This window comes from Pan troglodytes, chromosome 19 (genome assembly GCF_028858775.2).
Source record: "Pan troglodytes isolate AG18354 chromosome 19, NHGRI_mPanTro3-v2.0_pri, whole genome shotgun sequence".
NCBI lineage: Eukaryota > Metazoa > Chordata > Mammalia > Primates > Hominidae > Pan > Pan troglodytes.
In genome coordinates, this window is record NC_072417.2 from 87,883,330 (window position 1) to 87,904,752 (window position 21,423).

Here is a 21,423-nt window from a genome sequence, read left to right on the forward strand (position 1 = left end):
CATCAAGAACGTGTCCTCTGCGCCCTGCAGAGGCCCAGATGACACAGCACCCAACGCCCCAACATATACACAGCCCTGTTGAGCTTTGCAAACTTGCAGTTAAAAAAACAACAAAAACAAAACAAACAAACAAACCAAAAAAAAAAAAAAAGGCCGGGTACAGTGGCTCACGCCTGTAATCCCAGCACTTTGGGAGGCCGAGGTGGGTGGCTCACCTGAGCTCAGGAGTTCAAGACCAGCCTGGCCAACATGGTGAAACCCTGTCTCTACAAAAATACAAAAAAAAAAATTAGCTGGACATGGTGGCGGGTGCCTATAATCCCAGCTACTAGGGAGGCTGAGGAGGGAGAATCACTTGAACCCTGGAGGTGGAGGTTGCAGTGAGCCGAGACTGCATCATTGCACTGAAGCCTGGGCAACAGAGCGAGACTCAGTCTCAAAAAAAAAAAAAAAAAAAAAGACAAAGCAAACAACTGCTAACCCTTTCCTTGCAGCTGACCACATTAACTCCAGAGAAAGAAAGTGAAGATCATACTGGTGGAGGGTGTCAGGACCAGGCCCTCCGTTAAGGTCTGCACTGTTTCATTTTATCCACATGCTGGCCTCATGAGGGAGGTCGTGTTATTTCTCCTGTTTATTACGTGAGGAAAGTGACACTTAGATGTTGAATTAAGTAACTTGCTCAAGGTCAGGGCAGCCAGTGGAGCTGGGAGTTCAACCATGGCTTCAAAGGCTGGTCTTGAACTCCTGACTTCAAGTGATCCTTCCACCTCGGCCTCCCAAAGTGCTGGGATTACAGGCGTGAGCCCCACTGTCCTCGCCGCCACCCTGTGTGGCAGACAAGACCAGCACCCTCCTCCAGCAGTGCACTTGCCTCACCAATGTCAGCCAGACTAGGGAGACTGGTCTGCCCCTTCCCCCACACTTGGAACTGGACCCTCCCCAGAGGGTAGCTGGAGGGCACCTGTGGGATGAAAAAATCAAGACGCATCCCACGTAGGTCAGTCGGAGGCTTGAGTAATAAACTACTCGGGCCCTGTTCCTCAGCCCACTGCAGTCCACCAGGCAGGTGTCACGACATGAAGCGGGATCCAAGCCTTTCCTCCCCAGCTTCGAGGGGGATTGCAGGCCTGAACCTGGTTCCCTAGACAACTGCAGGGTCATCGTCAGCAAATATTGATGGAAGAATATTGCCAAGAGCTCAAGTCTGTGCCAGGAGCTGAAGAGTCAAAGAGGCAAAGATGAAGCCACTGGGCTTACGGGAACAAGACAGCATTCACAAGCAGAATGCAGCACTGAGGCTATCTGGGTATCTCAAGCGTGCTGGGTTTCCGGTGGAGCGCTCCAGTAGAGAAGCCCAGGAAGGCTTCTCAGAGGAGGCGTCCTTGGCCTCCTGCATTCATTTGGCACACATGATAGCTATTGTGTGGGTGTAACACTTTGGTGGGTATCAGATTCACCTGTGGAACTTGGTAAAAACACAGTGGCCCGAGTCCTCTTCTCCAGCAAGCCTAGGCCTCCAGATCATTCTGCTACACACTGAAGTCTGAGAACCACTAGGTTACCTCTGTGCAATAAATCCCTTACAGCCAAGCAGTCCCAAAGTCTCAGTACCTGCTCCTCATCCTCAGCTGCCTCTAGGCTCCTGGTACTCAGTACAGCTTTTTTCTTTTTCTTTTTCTTTTTTTTTTTTTTTTTTGAGACAGAGTCTTGATCTGTCTCAGCCTCCTGAGTAGCTGGGATTACAGGTGCGTGCCACCATGCCCGGCTAATTTTTGTATTTTTAGTAGAGATCAGGTTTCACCATGTTGGTCATGCTGGTCTCAAACTCCTGACCTCAGGCGATCCACCTGCCTCGGCCTCCCAAAGTGCTGGGATTACAGGTGTGAGCCACTTCACCCAGCCTCAGTACAGCTTTTTAAAAAAATCCAAACATAGCTCATTCTGCCCCTGCGACCCAGCATTATGACACAGTCCATGTCACCAGCACAGCCCAATGTCTCCCTTGCCTCTCTGTGGATTACAAACTTGGCGGGCAGCTGACCCAGACTCCAGAGCCTGGCCCGTGTCTTAGAGTCTGGCCGGGACCAATGCTCAGGGCTCCGTGGGAAAGGAATTGTCTTGAAATTGACCCCGAGGATCAGAAGCCTGTCAGTTCCTCTTGTCTTCAGCACTTTGATGTGTGTGCTGGTGAGAGGGGCAGGGGAGGGGAAGAAGCAGGGGATAGTGCTAGGTGAGAAATGCTTCATCCACTCAGCTGAGTGGATAGTGATGATATATGTGTGTGTAGACAGTTATATAAAGTTATATAACTTTATAAAAACTTAATAATTGAGTTAATTGGTCACAACGACCAGTCCTTCCAGAAAAGAACTGTTTCTGGTCCCAGCTTTCCTATTTATTCATAAGGTGTGGCCATTCATTTATTCAGGGGAACCATCACCTGGGTGGCCAGGCGACGGTCCCCCTGGAAAGGAGGAGGGAGCAAGTTCAGCAGAGGAACTGGGGAGGCCTGGAGACCAGTCAAGAGAGAAAGACAAGCTGGTCGAAACTTTTGCCTTCCTGGGCTTGCCCGAAGGTAAGAAGGCCAAGGTCGAACTGGGAAGGGGTGGAAGAAGGGAGGGCAAGGGTCAGGTGAGGTAGGTACTTCCTGGAGCTGACCCCGGGGAGCAGGGGGCTTCTCAGGAAGGCTAGGCCATGGCCAGGCATCAGAGGAGCATCATCCGGAGTGAGGACGCTGCCCCTTGTGGACACTGGGCCCCTCCTCCCCCTCCCTTTCTGTCTGTGGGTCACATTTTAAACCCTGACTGCAAAATCTGGAGGCCCCACTGGTTGTAACTGTGGGCCAAGACAGTGGCATACTCATCCTACAATTCTCTACCCATGGGGTGCAAAGACCCGCTCAAGGGCTTGGAGAAGTCCTCAGACACGCTGTAGTGCATACTGCACCAGTGGACCGGCATACCATCAGCTGCGGCGGCCTGCCCCCGTGGGCACAGGCACAGCTGGACACACCCGCATGCTCGAACAGAAGAATGAGGCTGCCACACGGGTCCCAGCAGCTGCCCCCATCCTCCTTCTCCCAGGCTCACCTCCACAAAGAAAAGCAGCCAGATCTTGCTCCAGCGTTTGGACTCGGTGAGGGCCCCATGAGTGGCCAGGTGGCTGCCCTTGACAGTGAGTGTGTAGTGGCACACACCCAAGATGGTGATGCCGGATGCAAAGACCAGGGCATTCTCCCAGCGCAGGCACAGGAAGCCTGCGTGGAGAGGAGGAAGGAGACGGGTCTTTCTCTAGCTCTGGGTGATCTGGGCCCAAATACCTCGACCTTTACCCTGGGAGCCCAGGCTAAAGTGGGCTAGGCTCTGGGGGCTGCCACTGGCCGGAGTGAGGCAGATCCCACTGTGGCCTGAGGGGAACCAGGACTGCCCCTCCAGCGGTCCTGACTCTCCCGTGCCTGGTCCTGACTCTCCCGTGCGTGGTCCTGGGCCCCCAGCCAAAGCAATGTTGGGGCCTCAGGTACCATGGGTGTTCCAGACCAGGAAGGGTCCAGGGGAAACTCCCACCCCCTCCCCACTCACCTGGGTCCCCAAAGAACACCGTCTCCCTTCCCGGGGGTGGGGGGGCACCTCATCACTCCCGGCCACTCCCCCGCTCCTCTCAACTTTCCCTTCCACCACCCTCCTGCCATCAGACCCCCTCCCTCCTCCTGCGCCCCGCTCCTAGGGTACACAGGGCAGAACACCCCAGTCCAGACTCTCAGGTTCGGGGTGTGACCCTCCATCCTTGGGTGCGGGGCCCCGACCACCTCCACCTCCCTGCCGCCGCCAGTCCACTCCGCACGGCTGCATTCCCACGGCTGCTATGGCAGACCCGGCGCCGCCACCTCCGCCGCACCCCGCCCCCACCCGCAGCCCGGCCGGGACGCCGGGTCCCCGCGTTCCTCACCTGCCGGCAAGGCGAGGAGGCTGAGCGCGAGGATGGCGCAGTCCACGCCGTGGCGCTCCCACCAGGAGCTCGTCCTCACCACGTCCTGCACCAGCACCTCCAGCTCCCGCAGCAGCGCCTCGCCCCCACGGGGCGCGCTCCGCGCCGGTTCCATGGGCTCCGTGGGTTCCATGGGCTCTGTGGGCTTGGGCCCGACGCGCACGGAGGACTGAAGGACTAGGGCGTGTGTCTGCGGCGCAGGCGAGGCGGGGCGGGCCGGGGCGGAGTCACGCGCCGCCTGGGGACACCCGCCCCCGGGGTCAAGGTGCGAGACACCCTGGCTCCTCTGCTGCGGGCGCTGGCGACCCAGGCCCGGCTCAGGCGAGCGACCCTGGCAGGCGGCATCAGAACCGCCGCGGAGGGAGGAGCCAGGCCGATGCGCTGAGAGTGGCTAGGCGGGGAGGCGACCCTGCGGTGAGACCCAGCCCCAGGTAGTAGGGACGGAGGCGTCAGGGGCACGGAGACCCCAGTGGAGACACCCCCCACCCCCGCCCCGCCCCGCCCCGAGGGCCTTCCCTGACCTGCGACCTCAAATAACTCCCTGAGTTCCCTCGCTCCCTCAGGTCTGTCCGAGCATTCTCTTCCCTCGACCCTGACTATTCGTAGTGGCACTGAGCAGCTCCCCTCGCACGTGACACACATGACACATGCTGTCGTCTGTCTCTGCCAACAGACGGGACCCTCAGTGCCATAGAGACGTCCTCGTTTTGCCCAAGCTCTGTCTTCAGTACCTAGGGCAATGCTTGGCACAGAAACATCTGGGAATTCCTAGGGCAGAAAGTTCAAGGACTCCCCACTCCCCCTCCCCGTGGGTCAAGGAGTGAGAGGTCCCCTCTGAGTATGGCTTCAGCAGAGGTGACCCAGGGGAGCTGGCTCTTCAGCCCAATAATGTTTTGGGTGAGAGGGGTAGCTACAGGGAAAACACATCCAGAGGTCATCATTCTGGGTGGGCAGGCAGACCAGACGGGTCCCGCTGCCATTCCACTCCCTCAAGAGCGCCCAGGCCTGAACCCAGGGCCAGGGCCTCAGCCAAGCCCTCTGAGATGTGGGAGCCACGCCTGTCACATCCCCTTCCCATCAGCCCGGCCCCCACCCCGCACTGCTGGAGATGGCCTTGGTCCTCAGGGGATAAGCCTCTGTCCTCTACAAACTCCTCTTCCCTGCTTCTGAATACCCTTTCTCTTTTCTTTTTTGTTTTACTTACTCCCAGTTTCATGACTTAAGGGATCTGGTATGGTGAGGACAGTGGCATCTTTAGCAGGAGACCCCTAGGAAAGAGAAGTTGGGTGGGTGGGGTAAGGGAGAGATAGTCAGGGATCCTAATGACATTGATTCCTTTTGACTCCTTCCTGGTGTTTTCCTTCAGGAATTCTTTATTTTCTCTCTTTGTTTAGAAACAGGGTCTCGCTCTATCACTCAGGCTGGAGTGCTGTGGCACAATCACAGCTCACTGCAGCCTCGATTTCCTGGGCTCAAGTGATCCTCCCCCTCAGCCTCCTGAGTAGCTTGGGACTACAGGCACACACGGGGACCACTAAGCCTGGCTAATCATGAATTCGTATGAGCTTATTCCTTTAATTCTTTATCAAAGAATAAGATTTATTTACCAGCTCAGTATTCTAAGGGACTGACAATTTAATAAACCAATTCTCACCAAGTGCACGTGCGCATATGCCTGCCCCGCAGGTTATCACTGACTTTCACACACTGAGGAGGTTTTGTGGATTCCCCACATCCCTCAAGGATGGCATCATCTGAGGCCAGGCGTGGTGGCTCACACCTGTAATCCCAGCACTTTGGGAGGCCAAGACAGGCAGATCACTTGAAGTCAGGAGTTCGAGACCTGCCTGGCCAACATGGTGAAACCCCGGCTCTACTGAAAATACAAAAATTAGCTGGACGTGGTGGCAGGAGCCTGTCATACAAGCTATTTGGGAGACTGAGGCAGAAGACTCGCTTGAAACCAGGAGGCAGAGGTTGCAGTGAGCCAAGATCGCACCATTGCACTCCAGCTTGGGGGACAAGAGCAAAACTCCATATACAAAAAAAAAAAAAAAATAGGATGGCATCATCTTCATTTAATCAACGGAGGCCCCAAGAGATGAACTGATCCGCCCAGCACTCCACAGTTAGTAAATGGCAGAATTAGAGCTGAATCCAGGAGCTTCTCCAAATGCAATGGTCTCCATGAGAGATTTTCTTTTTTTTTTTTTTTTTGAGACAGAGCCTCACTCTATCACTAGGCTGGAGTGCAGTGGCGTGATCTCCACTCACTGCAACCTCCAACTCCCTGGTTCAAGTGATTCTCCTGCCTCAGCCTCCCGAGTAGCTGGGATTACAGGCACGCACCACCACACCCAGCTAATTTTTGTATTTTTAGTAGAGACAGGGTTTCACTATGTCAGCCAGGATGGTCTCAATATCCTGACCTCGTGATCCACCCGCCTCGGCTTCCCAAAGTGCTGAGATTACAGGCATGAGCCACCATCTTAAGAGATTCTTAAGACAGATAAGGAAGAGTCACCCTCCTTCCTCCCTTTCCCACTCTACCGTCAAATCTCTCCCTCTCTAGCATACAATTTTCGAGGAGGGGATATGTATAATTTGTAAAAGCATACGTGATATTAATATCCCATATTTTAAGCTTATAAGGAGATGTTATCATTTTTATCATATATGCCGGGAACTTCCTGGCACCAAGAAGCTCCTCTCCAGGCCCTGGCTCCCTCCTGGACATCCAAGTGGTACTGGACAGAGGTAAATGCTGAGCGCCAGAGGAAAGAACATGTTTCAGAGGAGCTCAGAGGAGCAGGGATCCCTGTGGGGTAGGGCTGGCTGGTAGCCTCCCAGGAGAGAGGCAGACTTGATTTAGAACAGACTTAGCATGGTGGCTCACAACTATACTCCCAACACTCTGGAAGGCTGAGGTTCAAGGATCACTTGAGCCCAGGAGTTGGAGGCTGCAGTGAGCGATGATTGCATTCCAGCCTGCATGACAGAGCAAGACCTTGTCTTAAAACAACAATGACAGTAACAGCAAACAGACTACTTAAACCTCAGAGAGAAGGAAGAGAACCAAGTATTCTGGGTCCTCAAGGCATGGGCCAGGAGTAGAGTTTGAGAGATTGGTGGGAAAGGCAAAGGAAGGCAGGAGAGAAAGGCTGGGACCAGGGGCTGGAGTGCCACAAAGGCAGACCGAGAAGCTGAGGTTTGTCCTCACAGGCATGGGAGCCGTAGGAAGTTTCAGGGCAGTGGAGTGACTTGTGCGATGTTGTGTTCAGGAAGGTTTGTCTGGCACAACGGAGTAGCCACTGGAGTGAGGAGGACCAGAGTGAGGGGGACCAGTTTAGAGATGTTCCAGTCCCCCAAACATAAAGGTGCTAAGGGTGCAGATGGCAGAGGGAGGGACTGTGGAAATGATGATGGGGGTAACAAAATAAGGAAGACTTGAATAGACAGTTTACCAAAGAAGATATGCAAATGGCCAAGAAGCATGTGAAAAGATGCTCCCCATCATTAGTTTTTAGGGAAATGCTAATTTGAACACCAATAAGATAACCCTGCAGACCCACTAGAATGGCCAAAATTAAATAGACAAGGAAGGCTGGGCATGGTGGCTCACGCCCGTAATCCCAGCACTTTGGGAGGCCGAGGCAAGCGGATCACCTGAGGTCAGGAGTTCAAGACCAACCTGGCCAACATGGGGAAACCCCATCTCTACTAACAATACAAAAAATAGCTGGGTGTGGTGGCATGTGCCTGTAATCCCGGCTACTCTGGAGGCTGAGGCAGGAGAATCGCTTGAACCTGGGAGGTGGAGGTTGCAGTGAGCTGAGATCGCACCACTGTACTCCAGCCTGGGTGCCAGAGTGAGACTCCGTTTCAAAAAAAAAAAAGAAAAGAGTTTTATTTAAGTTGAACACATGCATATCCTAGATATATACTCAACAGAAAAGCAAAGAAACATACACAAATATTCATAGCAGCACTACTCAAAAGATAACAACTGGGCACAATGCAATTTTCTGCCAGCAGTGGAATAAATCAATAAACGGTGATGGGGGGATTACCACACAGCCCAGACCCAATGCCGAACAAATGGAAACCAGACACAAAACACCGATCAGATGATCCCATGTGTATAAAGTTCAAAAACAGACAAAACGAATCTATGGCATTAGAAGTTAGGATGGCTTTAACTGATTAGGGATAGTGACTAGAAGGGGGCATGAGGGGGTTCTCCAGAGGCTGATAAATGTTTTGTTTCTTAAACTGGGTTCTAGTTACCTTTGAGTGTTCAGTTTGTAACACTTCATCATGCTATACTGTTAGAGTATGTGCATTTTCCTGTCTAGGTGTTATATTTTAATTACAACAATTTTATATTTTCAAATGGTAATCACTTTTCTTTATTTTATTTATTTATTTTGAGATGGAGGCTCATTCTGTCACCCAGGCTGGAGTGCAGTGGTTCAGTCTCGGCTCACTGCAACCTCCATCTCCCAGGTTCAAGTGATTCTCCTGCCTCAGCCTCCCCCAGCACCTGGGATTACAGGCATGTGCCACCACGCCCAGCTAACTTTTTTGTATTTCTATTAGAGACGGGATTTCACCATGTTGGCCAGGCTGGCTTCAAACTCCTGACCTCAAAAGATTTGCCCGCTTTGACCTCCCAAAGTGCTGAGATTACAGGCGTGAGCTACCTTGCCCAGTTGGTAATTGGTTTTTGTAGAGGTATAAATCAGAAGGTAAAATCACCCCTAAACCCAGGACAGTGGAGCGTGGGAAGGCAGGGCGGGGCTGACCTGTGGGTTCCCTTGGCCATGGGGTCGGCATGAGTGTGGGTGGGTGGTAGAGCGGCCAACCTACCCCTGCCAGCTGCCCCCAGAGTCTGAGTGACACCCCTCAACTCCTCCCTATCCCTCTCTGTCATCTCGTCTTGACCTCTCAGCCAGTGGTCCTCCCCATCCCTGCCTCGGGATCCTGCTCACAAAGTGAGGCTGAATTGTCAAGCCTGGGACGAGGCGCTTTGGATGGCAGGCCTGCACTCACCGGGGCTCCCTGCTTCTGTGTTTCCCAACAGGCCCTAGAGGCCTAGTAAGCAGGCCTGGGCAGGCTCCTTAACCTCTTTCCACAGTGGCAGAAACAGCCAGGGGCTGCCTACTCTCCCAGCCACCCTCCCCTAGACTTGCCTCTGCCCCCACCCAAGCCCTCATCTGTCTGCACAAGACTCAGCATATGTGAAGAGCACAGCGGGGTTTTGGAGTCAGGCACACTTAGTAGCTGTGTGACCTTGCATGAGTTACTCAACCTCTCTGAGCCTTGGTAGCTTCACAGACACTAAAAAACAGACATTTAAAGAAGTGAGATAGGCCGGGCATGGTGGCTTATGCCTGTAATCCCAGAACTTTGGGAGGCCGAGGTGGGCAGATCACGAGGTCAGGAATTCGAGACCAGCCTGGCCAACATGGTGAAACTCCGTCTCTACTAAAAATACAACAACAACAAAAAAATTAGCCGGGCGTGGTGGCATGCGCCTGTAATCCCAGCTACTCGGGAGGCTGAGGCAGGAGAATTGCTTGAAACTGGGAGGCGGAGGTTGCAGTGAGCTGAGATTGCGCCACCGCACTCCAGCCTGGGCAACAGAGCAAGACTCCATCTCAAAAAAAATAAATAAAAAAGAAGTGAGATAAATATGAATGGGAGTTTACCATTTTCTTCCTGTGCCCCAGTGGATTGATGTGCACACCCACGCTGGAGACCACTCCAAACTTCTGACAAACATAAGGTCTTTTAGATCTTAGGCTGTAAAAGTAAATTAGTCTGCAGCCTAAGGTCTAAATTGCTTAGCCTGGCATTTGAAGGCCTCCAAGTACCAGCTCCATCTCCAGATACCCTCCTGCTTGGGCTGGAGTGATGCTCACTGATCTCTGACCCATGGATAAGTGTTGCCCTTTCTCCCCTCCAAGCCTTTCTTCCCAGGGTAACTGTCTCTACTCCTATCCCCCAACCAAGCCCCACTCATCCCCTGGGTTTCTGGCAACTTCAGCCGCCACACAAAGCTCTTCTAATGTTTTCGTGCATTTCATTCATCCTATGTTATTGAGCACCTACTATGTACCAGGCACTCCACCTTTCACCGTTCATCCTTCCCCTCCTCTGACCTCATACCCACTACCAGCTAGCATTAGACGTCACACATTACCTCACAATGAGCACTCCTGGACACTGTGATCCAGCCACAGGATTCAAGCTGTTCCCCTGTCTGCATCGTCTGCCTGTATCAGTCAGGATAAACAACACTAGCTGTTGTAACAAACAACCCCAACATCTCAGTGGCCAGACACAATACAGGTTTATTCTTGCTCACATCACAGTCCAATTGCAGGTTCCTTGCATCTGTGATGCCTCCTCCAACACAGGGCTGCCACAGGATTGCCAGGGGATTGGAAGGGAGAGCATGGGAAGGTAGTTTTAGGTCCAGGTCTGGAGGTGGCACACATCACTTCCATCCACGCTCCATTGGCCAGAATCCAGGCATATAGCCCCCAGCCACAGGCCGGCTTGGAACTGTGGCCTTTCTGTGTACCCAGGACGAAGAAGTTGCATAAAGGACTGTATAGCCAGCCTCTCCCCAATAGCCAACTGCGCTGTGAGCTTCCAAAAGGCAAGGATCCTTCCCACGCCTTCCTGATGTTTCCCTGAATCTCCTCCATAACTTCCAACCGGCCTGCCTCCCAGTGCATATCACCCACCCATCATGCCCAGCACACTGCCCTGCACCCAGCCGGTGCTCCATTAGTATTTACCAGCTAATGGATAGACTAGTGTGAGTTGAAACAGGTTGGCTGAAGGAGAAGTGCATAGGACTTGGTGGAGAGACAGGTCCTTCCTGTTCTTTGGACGACACGGCTTCCCGGACCTCACGCTGTGCTTGGAACACAGTAGGTGCTCAGTAAGCGTTTGCTGACTATATGAATAGACAGATGCATGGAATGATGAGAAAACAGGCTCAAGAGAATGAAGGAGGTGGTAAAAGGTTTGAAAAAATATTCAGTGATGGAAAAGACTCGAGTCCAAAGCCGAGACAAACAATACCTTCCCAAACCTCACCTGGATGGGGAGGTGGTGCCCTCCGCCCCAGCCCCAACAGACTGGGGGCATCTGGCCTTACTCAGGCCACAACAGTGGGGCAGGGTGTGTCAGATGAGCCAGGGCTTAGCCTTCCCGGGCCCTCTGGAGTTCCCCATCCTGGGGCAATGATGATCCCTCCCTTCTGTGATTCGGATCTTTATTTGTTGGGGTTCACTGGGGTTAATTATTGTTGTGGTTGTGTAGGGTGGTGGGAAGGGCCCCACCCTGGTCCAGGGCCTGGAGGGGAATCCCAAGAGTCAGATGAGTCTGGAGACCTGGAGGGCTGGTACCAGGGCTCAGGGATGGCACTGGATGGCTTAAGAAGGTGCCTTCTGCCAGCAATTTAACTGTCTCTATGCCCTGAGCCTAGGTGGCTGAGTCTTTAACCCTTCCTTATACCTCTTCTATTCATGCCACCCTCCAAATAATCAAAGCCTGAGTGAGGCCCAGCTCCATAAAGCAACTGGCATTATTCACAGGGGTGGGGCTGGGCAAGCTGCGGGAGAAGTGGCCTGGCCTATGGCTCAGATCCCGGCCAGCTGGGGGTGGGACTGGCACCCTGAGATACCCTGGCTCCAGCAGGGCAGGGCTACATCTGCAGCATCTCAGCATCAGCCACACCTCTCAGAACCCTACCCTTGGCCTTCTGCGGCTACCCCAAAGCCTGCAACTGGTGTTCCCAGGCGGCTGCTTTCCTGTGGGGACAAAGCCAGGTTAGTGATGGCCCAGAGAGGCAGGGCAGGGGAGGGACGGGAGGGATGGAGAGAGCCAGCCTCTAGCTGGCAGGGGCTCTGCTGAGGCTCCAAGGGCTGTTGGCCTCTCCTCACCTTGCAAGAAGGGAAACTGAGGACTGAGCCCCAGGGTTACTCTCTGAGCTGCATAGCAAGTTAGGTCCTTGGCAACCCAGAGCTGGGGCTGTGAGCAGCACAGACACTGTTCCACCTGGTCTCTCCTCTGCGTCAGATCAGCACCACGGTCCCTTGAGTGAGTGGTTCTGGGGTGTAGATTAGCCTAAAGGATGTGTGTTGGGCCTGGTGGGACCAGTGCCAGAGCTGGGAGGGGAGTGAGGGCTGTGATTCCTGCAGAGTGCGGAGGCACCCAAAACAGAGTCTAGAGCAGGACTCTGGATCAGACACGCCCAGGTTCTAGTTCTTGCCGTTACTTAGATGAGTTGTTTAACCTCCCTGAGCCTCGGTTTTCTGAGAGGGTGATTTGGAGTGAATGAGGGTGATGCTACCCACCTCATTGGATCTCTGGGGAGAGCAATGACATCATTTCTGTACTGTGGATATCATGGGCCACAGCAGGGCACGTGCTTGTGGTAGATGTCGCTACCACAAACACCTTTCCTTGTGTTATTGTAAATATAACATGATTGTGATACTGAGTTGTTTAATTTAAATCTAGCATATATTGCTACTGATAATAACAATGAAAAATGGTTTTGGTTTCCAGCAGGAAAGGAACCTGAACACGCACACGCTCTATTTCCTCTCCTCTTCGCCCATGTCTTCCCTCGAGGGCTGGGGGCCAAGGGAGTGGTGTTCCCTCCTAGCCCCGCTCTGTAATACTGAACAGGCTGTGCAAAGGCTGTGGTGGGCACGGAAAGGGGGGTTTGGGAGCAACCCAGCCTATCAGTTCTCTCTGACACCAGCTCAGGGCTGCCCAGGCCTGGCTGATACCCACTGAGCCCTCCCTATCCCCAGATTCCCATCCGCCAGGTCCCTGGGCTGCTCCTCCACCCACTGGGCATTGAGTCCTGAGCTAAGTGCTTTACGTTCCTGCTCACAACTGGCCTACAATGGGCAGGGGGGTGGCATTCAATCATCCCCACTCACAGATGGAAACACTGAGGCTTGGAAAGCTGATCTGGCCTTTCTAGGAAGTAGCAGAGCTATGCACTCAAACTGGACACCCCTGCCCAGGAGGAGAGCCCACCCAGGCCCCTCAGCACCCTAGGTGACCCAAGAGGTAGATTTGCCTCCACCCCATCCCATCAGTTCTTCTCCCACTACAGCCCACCCTATCCCCCAGGGCTGGGACCCCCAACAAGCCAGTCACCCACTGAGAGAGTGGGGGAATCTCTCTGTAGAAACCCCCAGTTCAGGGTGAGGGTGGGGCAAGGGAAGGTGGGGTGTCCAGGAGCTTCAATCTTCCAGTCTAAAGGAACTGGGGCCCTAAAAATAGATACCAGGGCAGAGGAAGAGTCTAAAAATAGACTCCAGCCAGGCGCGGTGGCTCACGCCTGTAATCCCAGCACTTTGGGAGGCCCAGGTGGGCGGATCACCTGAGGTCGGGAGTTGGAGACCAGCCTGACCCACACAGAGAAACCCCATCTCTACTAAAAATACAAAAATAGCCAGGCTTGGTGGCACATGCCTATAATCCCAGCTACTTGGGAAGGCTGAGGCAGGAGAATCGCATGAATCTGAGAGGTGGAGCTTGCAGTGAGCCGAGATCACACCATTGCACTCCAGCCTGGGCAACAAGAGCAAAACTCCATCTCAAAAAAAAATTAAAAATTAAAAATTAAAAAAAATAAAAATAGAATCCAGCTGAAAGCAATGGAGCCCTCTGTGGGCGTGCACCCACACACACATGCACACACACACACACACCTCTCTTCTGAGAAACTTGGAGGCACTGAATCAAAGACAAATGAGCAAAATCACAGACACACACTCAGCTCACAAATAAACACCACCAGCCTGCATGGTGGCTCATGCCTGTAATCCCTGCATTTTGGGAGGCCTAGGCAGGCGGATTGCTTGAGGTCAGGAGTTCAAGACCAGCCTGGCCAACATGGTGAAACCTCATCTCTATTAAAAAAATACAAAAAGTTAGCCGGGCATGGTGGCGGGGGCACCTGTAATCCCAGCTACTCGAGAGGCTGAGGTAGGAGAATCACTTGAACCTGGGAGGTGGAGGTTGCAGTGAGCCGAGATGGCACCACTGCACTCCAGCCTGGTTGACAGAGCCAGACTTTGTCTCAAAATAAAAAATAAACACAACCTCCAGGAAAGCTCTAACCCACTACACCCACCCCATGCTCACAGAGATGCGCGTGTCCTCACCCATGCCACACACACACACACACAGGCTGTACAGGCACACATGTGCACACACAAGCATACAGATGCAGTGGTGTATCCAGACGAGGGAGGTGCCCAGGGACAGAGGGAGAGGAGAGGCAGCGAGTCCTGCCGGTTTCCCACCCCACCTCCCCATGTCCCACCAGTTGAGCCTGTGTTCCTGGTCTGTTCCTGGCAGCCCCTGTGCCAGGTGAGAGCCTGGAGAGATGGTTTGGTGAATGGGGTGGAAGAAGGCTTGGGCTGCCGTGGAAACAGCCAGAGTTTAAGGTTCAAATCCCACAGTCCCGATATTCTGCACTCCAAGGTTCAGAGAAATGACTTAACCTGCCTGAGTGCAGTTTCCTTGTCAGAGAGGTAGGTCAATGAGACCGCTCTCATGCGCTTGCCATACCTGGTATGTAGAAGGTGCTAGATACATGTTTTGAGAAGGCATCTAGCAGACTGCAGCAATGTAAATGGACCAGACTATACATCCCAGCTGATGGACTTCCTAGTGGGTTATTTGCCATCCCCCACCTGAACCTCAGTTGCCGCATGTATAAAATGGGGCTAGTCAATAATGCCTTCTGCCTGGTCTACCTCGGACGACTGTTGTGAAGCTCGAAAAAATGACACTGTGAGGGGTGGTTTGGTCCTGTGGGGGAGAGAGAGCCCATGGGGCAGTGATGTTGGGGGCCAGGTAATCACTGGCAGCTGCGGTTTCCCCCATCCCCCCTCCTCCATGAGAACACCCCTCCCCCACCCGCCAAGGAACCTGCCAATTATTGTTTGGGGTCCAGTGGAGAAACTGCCCCAGGATGTGCATTTCCAGAGTAGGGAAATGCTCCAGCCAGAGTGGTGTTGGGGGCCAGGAGTGGGGGATGCATTTTCATATGGGGGTTGGAAGAACGGCTCCCTGGAACTGCCTAGGACCCACCTGCTGAGCAGCTCGGCCAACCACAAATGCAACGAACACCCCATGGCCAGTCTCAGACCAACAACAACCATGACCATTATTAACTCGTGCGTGCTAAATACCAGGGAGTGTGCTGAGTGCTTTCTATGCATCATCATTTCACCCTCCTAATAACCTATGGGGTTAATGGTGTTATTATAATACCTATTTTTACATATGATGAAACAGACTCAGAGAGGCTGGGTAACTTACCCAAGGCCACACAGCTGGAAAGGGGTGGAGCCAGTTTTGCTGCCCAAATCTGGCTGTCCCCTGAGTCCTTGCCACCTCCCATACAACCTGGGCCAATCTCAGAGAAGGTCACAGACATAGCACACACTGGAGGGACAGGGGTGCCATGCTGTTGGGGACTGGTCATAACATGGGGACAGAAGGCAGCGGGCACCATCAGGAGACCTAGTGCTGCCTTGCCCACTTGGTGACTCAGTGACCTTTGGCCAGCCCCTTCCCCTCTGGGCCTCAGTCACCTCATCTGTAAAATGAGAGGGTTGGGCCATGTCCCCTGGAGGCCCTCTCTGCCTCTGATTCACTCCACCACCCCCACCTGCAGTAAGTCAGTCATCTCATGTAGGATGTGTTCATTTCACAGCTGTCTAACCAAGGCTTCTTAACCGATGAGGTTCCCGCACCTCTCCATGAACTACCTGGGGTATGAGCAAAATTGCACATGAGTGTGTGTGCACAATTTGCATTTTTCTAGGAAAAACGTCCATATTTTCACCAGAGTCTAATCCCAAAAGGCTGAGAACCATTAATTATTCTAAACTTTCAAAGTTTCCCTCATCTTTTTATTTTATTTTTTTATTTTTTATTTTTTTGTTTTTGAGACTGAGTCTTGCTCTATCGTCCATGCTGGAGTGCAGTGGCGCAATCTCGGCTCACTGCAGCCTCTGCCTCCCAGGTTTATGCGATTCTCGTTCCTCAGCCTTCCGAGTAGCTGGCATTACAGGCGCCTGCCACCACACCTGGCTAATTTTTGTATTTTTAGTAGAGACGGAGTTTCACCATGTTGGTCAGGCTGGTCTTGAACTCCTGACCTCAAGTGATCCACCTGCCTTGGCCTCCCAAAGTGTTAGGATTACAGGCATGAGCCACCACGCCTGGACTTTTTTTTTTTTTTTTGAGACATGGTCTCGCTCTGTCACCCAGATTGGAGTGCAATGGTGTGATCATAGCTCACTGAAGCCTTGACTTCCCCAACTCAAGCAATCCTCCCACCTCAGCCTCTTGAGTAGCTGGTGTCTTCAGAATTGGTGGGTTCTTGGTCTCACTGACTTCAAGAATGAAGCCGCGGACCCTCACGGTGAGCGTTAACAGTTCTTAAAGGCGGCGTGTCCAGAGTTTGTTCCTTCTGATGCTCGGATATGTTTGGAGTTTCTTCTTTCTGGTGGGTTCGTGGTCTCGTTGGCTTCAGGAGTGAAGCTGCAGACCTTCGCAGTAAGTGTTACAGCTCTTAAGGTGGCATGTCCGGAGTTGTTCATTCCTCCCGGTGGGTTCATGGTCTCGCTGGCCTCAGGAGAGAAGCTACAGACCTTTGCGGTGAGTGTTACAGCTCATAAAGGCAGTGCGGACCCAAAGAGTGAGGAGCAGCAAGATTTATTGCAAAGGGCAAAAGAAGAAAGCTTTCACAGTATGGAAGGGGACCCGAATGGGTTGGCACTGCTGGCTTGGCAGCCTGCTTTTATTCCTTTATCTGGCCCCACCCACATCCTGCTGATTGGTACATTTTACAGAAAGCTGATTGGTCTGTTTTACAGAGAGCTGATTGGTCTGTATTACAGAGAGCTGATTGGTCCGTTTTGACAGGGTGCTGATGGGTGCATTTACAATCCCTGAGCTAGACACAAAAGTTCTCCAAGTCCCCACTAGATTAGCTAGACACAGAGCACTGATTGGTGCATTTACAAACCTCCAGCTAGACACAGGGTGCTGATTGGTGTATTTACAAACCTTGAGCTAGACACAGAGTGCTGATTGGTATATTTACAATCCCTTAGCTACACATAAAGATTCTCCAAGTCCCCACTAGATTAGCCAGATACAGAGTGCTGATTGGTGTGTTTACAAACCTTGAGCTAGACACAGAGTGCTGATTGGTGTATCCACAATCCCTTAGCTAGACATAAAGGTTCTCCAAGTCCCCACCAGATTAGCCAGATACAGAGTTCTGATTGGTGCATTCACAAACTTTGAGTTAGTTTATGTCTGCATTTACAAACCTCTAGCTAGACACAGAGTGCTGATTGGTGTATCTACAATCCCTTAGCTAGACATAAAGTTTCTCCAAGTCCCCACTAGACTCAGGAGCCCAGCTGGCTTCACCTAGTGGATCCTGCACCGGGGCCGCAGGTGGAGCTGCCTGCCAGTCCTGCGCAATGAGCCCGCACTCCTCAGCCCTTGGGCGGTCGATGGGACCGGGCGCCATGGAGCAGGCGACAGCGCTTGTTGGGGAGGCTCGGGCCGCACAGGAGCCCACGGCGGAGGGGAGGCTCAGGCATGGCGGGCTGCAGGTCCTGGGCCCTGCCCCGCAGGGAGGCAGCTGAGGCCTGGCGAGAATTTGAGTGCAGTGCTGGTGGGCCGGCACTGCTGGGGGACTCGGCACACCCTCTGCAGCTGCTGGCCCAGGTGTTAAGCCCCTCACTGCCGGGGGCCCGGCGGCGCTGGTGACTGCTCCGAGTGCGGGGCCCGCCAAGCCCACGCCCACCCGGAACTCACACTGGCCCACAAGCGCCATGTGCAGCCCCAGTTCCCGCCTGCACCTCTCCCTCCACACCTCCCTGCAAGCTGAGGGAGCCAGCTCCGGCCTCGGCCAGCCCAGAAAGGGGCTCCCACAGTGCAGCGGTGGGCTGAAGGGCTCCTCAAGTGTGGCCAGAGTGGGTGCCAAGGCCAAGGAGGCACCTAGAGCAAGCGAGGGCTGCAAGGGCTGCCAGCACGCTGTCACCTCTCAATCCCCCCTGCAAACAGGACACCCCAACTGCTGTTGGGAATTTGGCCAATGACCGCTCTAGCTACTTCCTGCTGGATAGGGGTGATGAAGGGGCCCTGCAGCTGTAGTGTCCTCCAGAGGGGTGCTCTCTAGGCCAGTAAAAGTGCCAGCAGGTCAGTCCAGGGGTCCTCAGTAGAAGTTGTTAGTTGAACTCATTTGGGGTTCCATTTGTAAGACCATCTGTAGCTTGATGGCCTCGATTCTAGAGGAAACAAATTTGATAAGAAGGTTAAAAATACAGGGCCCAAATGCAAGTAAGAGCAAGATGGCTGCCATGGGGCCTACAAGGGGAGAAGCCATGTTGCCCAACTCCAGAGGTTGGTATAAGAATTTGAAAGGCATTGCCTGATTTCAGAAGCCTTTTCCTGTAAACGCCGGGTGGCATCTCTTACTATCCCTGACTGGTTAGTGTAGAAACAACACTCTTCCCCTAAGAAGGTGCAGAGTCCTCCTTTCTCAGCAGTGAGGAGGTCTAGGCCTCGGCGGTTTTGGAGAGTCACTGCTGCCAAAAAGTCTATTTGGAATTGTAGAGTAAGAATAGATTTCGCTATTTCTTGCAAACTGTCTGAGAAATCCTTTGAGAGTGTGTGGTAGTAGGATAATGAAGTAGATAAACCAGCTATTCCAGTTCCTGTAGCAGTAGCCTTTCCTAACCCTATAAGTAGGGGTATTAGTTGTATGGCTCTGCACTGACGGACTTGAGCTTTGAGGGGTACTGATAAGAGTCTGATTTCCTGGGGCAATGTTAATGTTGGGACTTAGAAAGACTAAGGTGCCGGTGCCGGTCCAGTTAGTGGGGAGGCAGATATAGGTCAATGTTCCACATAAGAAGAATATGCCTTGGCTGGGTAGGCAGAACTTTACCTGGCTTTTAAAGGAATAGGGTACACTGTTTTTTCTTTACTATTTCTATCTCTCTCTTTCTCTCTTCAACTTCTTCTTTGTCTCTCTCTTTCTCTCTTTCTCTCTGACTCCCCCTTTGTCTCTTCCTCTCTTTCCTCCTTTTTATCTCTGTTTCTTCCTCTCTCTTTCTCTGACTTCCTGTCTCTTTCTCTCTTTCCTTTCTGCTGCCTCTGCCAGCTGCTTATGCTGCTGTTCTCCCCTCTCCTCCGGACATGCTGCCTTTAAGAACTGTAACACTCACCATGAGGGTCCACGGCTTCATTCTTGAAGTCAGTGAGACCAAGAACCCACCAATTCCTGACACATTTTGGCAACCTCGAAGGGACTATCACCTATCACCAAGCGGTGAGACCATAGCCTATCACTGAGTGAAGGGACTATCACCTATCGCCAAGCAGTGAGTACCATCGGACCCCTTTCACTTGCTATTCTGTCCTATTTTTCCTTAGAATTTGGGGGCTAAATACCGGGCACCTGTCGGCCAGTTAAAATCCACTAGCATGGCCACCGGACTAAAGACATGGATGTCAGGCTTTCTGGGAAAGGGCTCTCTAACAATCCCCTACTCTTCGGAGTTGGGAGCGTTGGTTTGCCTAGAACCAGCTTCCACTTTTCCTGTACTTCTGGGCTGAGCCAAGGGTTGACAGAGAGGAAAGCCATGCAGCTCTGGGGTCCCAACAACAAGTTGGTTGACCCTGTGGCCATGAGCAGAACTCTCAAAGGCATGTCACCCAAGCAAGACTCACCCATCTATCCTATCTATCCTGACCCTTGTCCCCTGGGTCCTAATGCTTGCCAGACAAACTTCCTCTCGCCTATCTTCTCCGAGGTTAATCCTGCTTCTAAAAATCGCTACCTGTCTCTGGTGCTTTTCTAGTTTCTCCTATAAGAATGACTTCTAGTATAAACTCTGTTACCTTCTTTAGGCACCCAGGCTCACCAATCAGAAAGACATAATTTTTGCCCAAAGCCCCATCATAGTGGGGACTACCTGGAAATTTAGGATCCCTTCTCAGACAAACAGGCCTAACAAAATCTATTCCTGAAGCTAGGATATGGGGAGCCTCAGAAATTGTATCCTTCCTGTTCATATAAGTGAGGGCAAAAAGGTGTCACTCTTCCAACCCTGGAGATCCCTTCCCTCCCTCAGGGTATGGCCCTCCACTTCATTTTTGGGGCATAACATCTTTATAGGACATGGGTAAGGTCCCAATACTAACAGGAGAATGCTTGGGACTCTAACATGTTTTTGAGAATGCGTCAGTAAGGGCCACTAAATCCAATTTTTCTCAGTCCTCCTTGTGGTCTAGGAGGACAGGCAAGGGTGCAGGTTTTCGAGAATGCATCGGTAAGGGCCACTAAATCCAACCTTCCTCGGTCCTCCCTGTGGTCTGGGAGGAAAGCTAGTGTTTCTGCTGCCGCGTCAGTGAGCACAACTATTCCGATCAGCAAGGTCCAGGGACCGTTGCAGGTTCTTGGGCAGGGGGAGAAACAAAAACCAAAACCACGGGCAGTTTTGTCTTTCAGATGGGAAACACTCAGGCATCAACGGGCTCACCCTTGAAATGCATCCTAAGCCATTGGGACCAATTTGACCCACAAACCCTGAAAAAGAGGCAGCTTATTTTTTTTCTGCACTATGGCTTGGCCCCAATATTCTCTCTCTGATGGGGAAAAATGGCCACCTAAGGGAAGTACGAATTACGATACTATCCTGCAGCTTGACCTTTTCTGTAAGAGGGAAGGCAAATGGAGTGAAATACCTTACGTCCAAGCTTTCTTTTCATTGAGGGAGAATACACAACTATGCAAAGCTTGCAATTTACATCCCACAGGAGGACCTCTCAGCTTAACCCCATATCCTAGCCTCCCTATAGCTCCCCTTCCTATGAATGATAATTCTCCTCCAATCTCCCCTGCCCAGAAGGAAATAAGCAAAGAAATCTCCAAAGGACCACAAAAACCCCTGGGCTATCAGTTATGTCCCCTTCAAGCTGTAGGGGGAGGGGAATTTGGCCCAACCTGGGTACATGTCCCTTTCTCCCTCTCTGACTTAAAGCAGATCAAGGCAGACCTGGGGAAGTTTCAGATGATCCTGATAGGTACATAGATGACCTACAGTGTCTAGGGCAAACCTTCGACCTCGCTTGGAGAGATGTCATGCTGCTATTAGATCAAATTAGAATTAGATTAAATTCTTTAATGAAAAGAATGTGGTTTTAGCTGCAGCCCAAGAGTTTGGAGATACTTGGTATCTTAGTCAAGTAAATGATAGAATGACAGCCGAAGAAAGGGACAAATTCCCTACTGGTCAGCAAGCCATCCCCAGTATGGATCCCCACTGGGACCTTGACTCAGATCATGGG

General features: G+C 52.3%; 1 protein-coding gene across 1 annotated transcript in view; it reads right to left on the reverse strand.

The window, feature by feature from the left end:
* The window catches only part of FADS6 (fatty acid desaturase 6), a 30,050-nt gene extending 12,148 nt beyond the window's left edge, over nt 1–17,902 (reverse strand). The window contains exons 1-5 of the mRNA XM_063800076.1: nt 17,810–17,902; nt 12,804–12,917; nt 11,778–11,816; nt 3,949–4,378; nt 3,093–3,259 (exon numbers count right to left, since the gene is read on the reverse strand). Of these exons, the coding sequence (XP_063656146.1) occupies nt 3,093–3,259; nt 3,949–4,378; nt 11,778–11,816; nt 12,804–12,917; nt 17,810–17,902 (843 nt within the window). The remainder of the gene's footprint in view (nt 1–3,092; nt 3,260–3,948; nt 4,379–11,777; nt 11,817–12,803; nt 12,918–17,809) is intronic.
* Nucleotides 17,903–21,423: the final 3,521 nt, after the last annotated feature.